This window comes from Drosophila arizonae, chromosome 5 (genome assembly GCF_054131065.1).
Source record: "Drosophila arizonae isolate 15081-1271.41 chromosome 5, UAZ_ARI_1.0, whole genome shotgun sequence".
NCBI classification, from domain to species: Eukaryota; Metazoa; Arthropoda; class Insecta; order Diptera; family Drosophilidae; genus Drosophila; species Drosophila arizonae.
The window spans coordinates 8,974,408-8,980,954 of record NC_142925.1 but is presented as its reverse complement, the minus strand read 5'-3'; the positions used below and the strand labels follow the sequence as shown (position 1 = coordinate 8,980,954).

Genomic DNA, 6,547 nt, shown 5'->3' with positions numbered 1-6,547 from the left:
GGACATATGTTGCTGTCACATGACTGCATTTGCATTGTTTTTGCAATTGTATAAATCTAGTCAGATGACCCATTTTGTCCATTGAGGCTCCCATAATTTTATGCACTTTTCAGCAGAAATTACAACACTTTTGGAACAACAAAAGACTTTAATGTATGATTTGAGCGCTACATAACTACAAAATTGGAATACATACATTTTTCTTATTGGAATTAGACTATATACTTTAAGCTTACAAAGTTTGCAGTAGCTACATTTTACATACAATAAGTTTTTGTTTGGGGTTTTCTTTTGCGGTTGAAAAATGGAAACAGAACAAATATTTTTTCTTGAAGTTTAACAATAACATATTGCTGGAATACACACACACGTAGACACGTATGGGATTAATACTTAGAAGAGAACATCATCATCGCCCTCATCGAGGATGTTCGTCTGCTGACGAACATCGATGCCCTGTTCAAGAAGCTCTGCTTTCTTGGCATCTGCCTTCTGACGGGCCTCACGCTTCTTGTCCTGAATCTTCTTCAAGCGGTAGAACTCCTCACGCTCAAGCTCATCCAGCTCCGAGATGATGTACGCCAATGTACGATCGATACGAGGTATGATGACATGCTCAATGGCATTGACACGACGATTCGTGATCTTGATGACCTCGTCGAGGGTGACGAAGGAGGTCTGGAGTGAAGCCAGTTCAACGAGCAGCTTGACGGCGCTCTGGTAGTTCTTCTTCAGTTTGGCCAGCTGTTGACCACCACGGGCCAGACCAGCCAGCTCATAAGTATCAGCGCCATCCTGATAAGACTCGAACACGGGCAGCGTAACACCAGCGACGTTGTCTTTCTTGGTACGTATCTTGATTTGGGCTTTGGTCACGTTTTGCAGCACCACCTGATTGATGTCGCCCGATGTGAACTTGGCTTCGGCCAACGAGAAGGCGGCCTCTTTCATAACATCGCCCATCAAAGTTTTCGTCTCGATGATTTTGCCAAGAATCATACGGAAGCGCATTTGCAATGCATCAGCTTTTTTCTTCAACAGACCATGACCTTTCTGAGCACCCGCAAGACGGGCCTTCATTAACATTTGGGCGCCACGAGACGGGAAAATCGGTAATCTATCTTTTCCAGACATTTTCGTATAATTTTAATATTTGTACAGGGTTATTAGCTCGATTTTTTTTACTGCGCACCACAAATTTTAACACACCCGTCGAAGAACACTGAAAAACTCCAACTGGACTGGATAAACACAGTGTTGACTAAGCCTCAGAAAATGAAGTGTTGGACAATACATTGTAGAAGCAGTAATGCAAAATGTTAAAGAAAAATACCTTTGTTCTATAATTACAACATGTTTTAACATGTTACTGTAACATAAGTTAGCAAATATTTGTAAAACAACTATGTTTATTAATTTAACTTTGTTGTTAATTATTGTTGTCACGCATTTGATGTAGTGGCTTCAGTATCGAAAAGGTAGTGCTGCACAAGGGCATGTAGCATTAGTGTTGAGTAACATATCATAGAAACAGCTGTTTAATAAACATCTGTAAACAAAGCAGTGGCGCTAGCGGCATATTTATAAATAATGCAAATTTTGCAACGTTTGTTTTGGTCATCACTAAAAACAATACAAACATACTGCCGTAACTACGCCAAAAAACCAAAGGGAGGCATGGCACACAACCGACGCATGGTGCACAAGGAATTGCTGCGTTATGTAAACCCATATGCATGCATTAATATCAAATCGGATATCGCCATCCATGTGGAGCCCGCCGATGTCCATGTGTACACCAGTGGAGATGTAATTATAGCCCAGCTAACTGGTGGTCCTGTGTCCAACTCAAATGTCGATCTGAATATGGATGTTGAAGAGGACGACAAGGTTGTCAATGTCTTGGTTAAAAAGCTAAACGAACAGAAGTCGCATTTTAAATGCCTTCTAAAGATTCCCGTGCGTGCCGATGTCAACCTGGAAGCAAAAGAAAAAGTAACCATACAGGGCATACAAGGCGAGGTACTTAAGATCAAGGCAGGTGGAGATATATTCACCAGGAATGTACGAGCCACAGAAATATCGCTGAACAGCGAAAATGGCAACATCATCTGTGAGGGAACACTGCTGGGCAAGAGCACCGAAATCGAAACACAGAACGGAGTAAGTAGCTAATATAGCCAGTGTCCACAATATAATTTATGTATTGCTGCTCAGAACATCAATCTGGACAAGCTGCAGGGTGACAGCCTAAAGTGCTCCACACAGGCGGGTGACATTAATACAGACTGCTGCTACGTAGAGAAATCAAAGTTTGAGACGACAACGGGCAGCATGGAGCTTAAGAATGTGCACAAAACTAGCGAAGTATATGTTCACCAAGCGGGTGATCTAAAGATGAGTGAGTATGGACATTTTCTTATCCACGAAATAATTCAGAAAATCTCTCTTTTCTAGCTGGCGTCCATGGAAACCTGAACGTGTTCTCTAAAGGCGGCAGCATGAATCTCCAGCTCTCTGAGCTGAATGGCAAAAGTGAGATTGTGGCACAGAATCTTATTGACGAGGCCATAATCAATATATCCGAGGCAATAGAGAACATAAATATAGAAGTTAAAGCCAGTCAGGTTAACCTAAACAACGAGCTGGACCATGTCTCCCATGCATTGAGCGAAGACAAAAGCAAATTTTTACTAAACAATGAGAATGAGCATCATCTGGTCATTAGCACCACAGGAGAGAATGGAGTGCGTCTTGGCAAGCAATCGTGGACCGATATGCTGAGGCAAAAAATGAAATCGAATGAATAAATTTAAGATATTACAAATATTTATAGTATCTTTCATTATGAATGTATGTACGTATGTATGCTCGTATGTATGTATATAAGTAGTTATAAGTATAAGAAATATGTATTAATATGTATGTATTGTGCATTCATGCAACAATTTTTCAGTCCTGTTTTTATGAGTATTATTTGGCTTTGCCAGCTACTTCGTTTAAAACCACGTCAAGGCGTTGATGTGCCCTCTGAATCAGTACATCATCCACCTGTTCCGTCTGCAAGGCAGCTCGAAACATATCCACTTTCATAGCATCAATTTCTTGTATATCCCTAACTAGAATTGGAACATCCGCGCGGACGAACATGTGCGCCAATAGGCGCAACACTTTAAAAGCGTTTTCTTCGTACTGTGAACGAGGCTCATCCTCGTAAGCTTCAAAATCATTTTCATCGTATTCGGTATAGTCTTCTATATGCTGACGTAATATTGTCCACACGCCAAGTAAATGGGCAAAGGCAGCTTTGTCATAGAAATATTTAAGACACTGCAAAAGCAATTAGTTTTTAATTTAAAGATTTTCATTATTTGTATGTATTTAGCTTACGCTGCATATATGCGCTAGGTCCTCCAGATACTCCTCCTGTCGCTCGCCCAGTGGCAACAGCTGATTGGGCTGCTGCAGGAACAGTAAAATGCGGGTCAAACAAAACATAATGCTGGGTGTATACACATCCATGGACATCTGCGCCTCCGGCAGCTGCACCAGTATCGTGCATATATTGAGGTAGGTTTGAATTACTTCGATGTCGCAGTTTATTTTTGGTGTACTCATCTCGTCCCCATCATCGTCAATACCATTTGGATCGACGGTGATGGGTGCCTGATCGGTAACGATTCCATCCACTTCATCCGCCTGCTTTGCCGAATCATCACGCATTAGACGAATAAAAGCATTGTTAACGCCCTCGCAAAGCTCCTGTACTAAAAATACTTCCGAGAAGGGCTTTAACTTGAGATCCGGCGTCTGGGCGTTCTCCTCCTCGACCAGGGCACAGCTTGCCAGCACAGCATTGATGGCTTTAAGGGCGGCCAAAAGGAGTTCATCGCTCACTGACTGCTGCAGTATAAAGCCGAGATTCTTTGCTGAGCCCTCGAAGGCGGCAAAGCAAATGTACCACTCTATGGCCAGTTGCTCCTTGCCACTGACCACATGTGCCATCACATATTGATATACACGCATCAACTGGATCAGCATGCTCGTGTCCATGCAGGTGCTTAGCTTCAGCAGCATTTCAATCCAATCAGCGCGTGCCGTCAGCTGCTCCACACACTCCACTTGCGCGCACATGTTCCCCAGCAGTCCAATGAGAATCTCATACAGACGCACATCCTCGCTAGAGGAGATGGCAAACATAATTAGCTCGATGGCATCATTCTCGAGTAGCAGAGCAACTACTTCCGGGGAGACAGACATATCCCACACCTTGCACAAATCATCCTCTAACTCCAACTCCAATGCTGTATGTGGTAGCTGCTGGCTGAGTTGCATCAATGTCTGTAATATAAATTTCTTGCTGAACATTGTCTCGCCAACAGCATCACCACGCATGCGCATTAACAGCTCGTTCTCATCAGCATCCGAAGCATCATCCTCATTGTTTTGAATTCCGTGGGGTTGGGGCGAATTCGACTCCGATTTATTTTCACCATTTCCAGTGCCGTTTGTCTCCGATGCAACAGCCTCGTTCGATTTAGTCTCCATCCGAATTAGACCGTTTGTCTCGTTATTAACGGTAACAGCATCAATATTATTATCTCTTTCCGCACTATCCACATCTTTGGTCATTTTGGCTGGTGTCTGGCGTCTGGGCTCCGGAATAAGTTCGATCGAGTGGTTCACAAAAGCGGAACTGAAATGAACAAAGCTGTTTACTGTTCAACCAATTCGATAAATTTAACATTTCTGTTAACTTTCAAAAGCTTGGAGTGCATTAACAGACGGCGATTTGTTCATAAAATTTTTCAATTATAATGCCAATTATAACTTTAAATTCTTATAATATTGCTATCCTATTTCATTTTAAGCTCGAGTCTAAAAGTTCTCAAAGCAGTTTTGATCTGAGCCAGGCAAATTAGTTTAAATTAAATTAGTTTTTAAATTTTTTTAACTAGGTTTTTATTCTAAACGCTGTCTTTTAATAAACACATCCAGTAAATGAGAAATGGGAATATCTGCAGAGGTTGGCGGTTGCGGAGGCGCAATATTATTGCGATGCTGTGGAAATGTGGGCATCATGCGCGGATCACAAGCTACACAAAATAGAAATGAATTTATTAAAAATAAGTTGTAATATATATACAAACTCGGCTTACGCTGTGGCGGCTCAGTAAAATATTTACTGTTCAAGCAGTCTTCGGCTGTGCCTCGCGTGCTGGGATTGTAGATGAATAGCGAGTTTAGCAGGCTTCTGCCCGCTGGACCAATCATTTGGAATTTCGTTTTTAAGTTATTGTACGGCTGTTGGCTAAACGTAAAGTTCTGTACGGCAGGCAAATCTTTATAGCCGGGCCAAATCGATTCCGATGGAGCGCCAAGCAGGTCAATAATCATGTCTAGCTGTGCAATTTCCGAGGTGCCCGGCAGCAGCGGCTTTCCTAATAACAGCTCTCCCAGAATGCAACCGAAAGCCCACATATCAATCGACGTCGTATGAGTTCTAGAGCCTAGCAACAGCTCCGGTGCACGATACCAAAGGGTGACCATTTGTGGGGTCATTGGCTTTGGGGGGTCGCCAAACAAGCGAGCGAGGCCAAAATCAGCTGAAATTGAGATTGTGTTTATATATGATGTGTGACGAAGTATCAAGTTCAGCCCATACTTACCCACTTTGATGCAGCCTTTGTCCGTCATTAGTAGGTTGGAGACCTTCAGATCTCGATGTATAATATAACGTTCATGCATATACTTCAAGGCGCGCAGCACTTGTAGCGTTATGCACTTCACCTCCGATTCCGTAAATGGCTGTGACATATTATCCAGCACCGAAGCGAGATCCTGCTCACAGAAATCCATTACCAAGAAGATGCTAAGCGAGAGAATATTACAATTTACAGAAGTCTCTCAAAATCGTCTCTTCCTCTTACCTGTCCAGACTTTTGCCCACCACAACTTCTCGCAGTCGTACAATATTCTCGTGCTGACAACGCTTTAGTATCATTATCTCACGCAGTCCACTTACAGGCAAGCCATCCTTCTCCTGGTCCATGCGCACTCTCTTCAGAGCCACAATTTCTCCACTGCGAGTGTCGCGCGCTCGATCTAAACAAAACAGATTCAGTAATGGTGCGAGTACAATTCATTTAACTATGCACTTACATACAATACCATAGCTGCCTTCGCCCACGCGGTTGAGCTTCTCGAATTCGGAAACTGGACGGCAACGGCCATACTGAAAAAAATATTGATAAGGGAATAGAAAAAGCCGGCACATGACAAAATGCTTATTTAATACAAACCACATTTTGTTCCGGTATGGGCATGGGCGTGCCGCTGTTCTTGAGTGATATTAGAAAACCTTTGCGGGTTATTGGTGCTTGAGGATCTGGCGCAGGATTTGTATCCAATTCATTTGACTTCTTGTCGCTGGACATGTTTATTTTGTTTTAGAATGGTTGAACGACATAAACATAAAACATAAACAGCTCGGAAGGAATCGATACTTTCTCAATTACTGCAAGAACTGTGCTGCGGAAACCAGGGA

At 42.7% G+C, this 6,547-nt stretch overlaps 4 protein-coding genes across 4 annotated transcripts; 1 reads left to right on the top strand and 3 right to left on the bottom strand.

Annotated features, from left to right (window-relative positions):
• Nucleotides 1–128: 128 nt before the first annotated feature.
• Nucleotides 129–1,255, bottom strand: Vha36-1 (V-type proton ATPase subunit Vha36-1). The gene has a single exon (XM_018011572.2). The coding sequence runs from the start codon at nt 1,132–1,134 to the stop codon at nt 394–396; it is 741 nt and encodes a 246-aa protein (XP_017867061.1). The 5' UTR covers nt 1,135–1,255; the 3' UTR covers nt 129–393.
• A 246-nt stretch (nt 1,256–1,501) lies between these two features.
• On the top strand, nt 1,502–2,948 carry LOC108616401 (uncharacterized). Its single transcript, XM_018011566.2, has 3 exons — nt 1,502–2,163; nt 2,218–2,401; nt 2,458–2,948. The coding sequence occupies exons 1-3, from the start codon at nt 1,591–1,593 to the stop codon at nt 2,808–2,810; spliced, it is 1,110 nt and encodes a 369-aa protein (XP_017867055.1). The 5' UTR covers nt 1,502–1,590; the 3' UTR covers nt 2,811–2,948.
• LOC108616394 (uncharacterized) lies at nt 2,808–4,798 on the bottom strand. The gene is made up of 2 exons (XM_018011557.2): nt 3,391–4,798; nt 2,808–3,330 (listed from the first exon to the last, which is right to left on the bottom strand). The coding sequence occupies exons 1-2, from the start codon at nt 4,630–4,632 to the stop codon at nt 2,974–2,976; spliced, it is 1,599 nt and encodes a 532-aa protein (XP_017867046.1). The 5' UTR covers nt 4,633–4,798; the 3' UTR covers nt 2,808–2,973.
• A 139-nt stretch (nt 4,799–4,937) lies between these two features.
• Cdc2rk (cyclin-dependent kinase 10) lies at nt 4,938–6,534 on the bottom strand. Its single transcript, XM_018013461.2, has 6 exons — nt 6,303–6,534; nt 6,163–6,235; nt 5,931–6,105; nt 5,670–5,872; nt 5,160–5,606; nt 4,938–5,096 (listed from the first exon to the last, which is right to left on the bottom strand). Exons 1-6 carry the CDS (start codon nt 6,435–6,437, stop codon nt 4,963–4,965), a joined length of 1,167 nt encoding a protein of 388 aa, XP_017868950.1. The 5' UTR covers nt 6,438–6,534; the 3' UTR covers nt 4,938–4,962.
• Nucleotides 6,535–6,547: the final 13 nt, after the last annotated feature.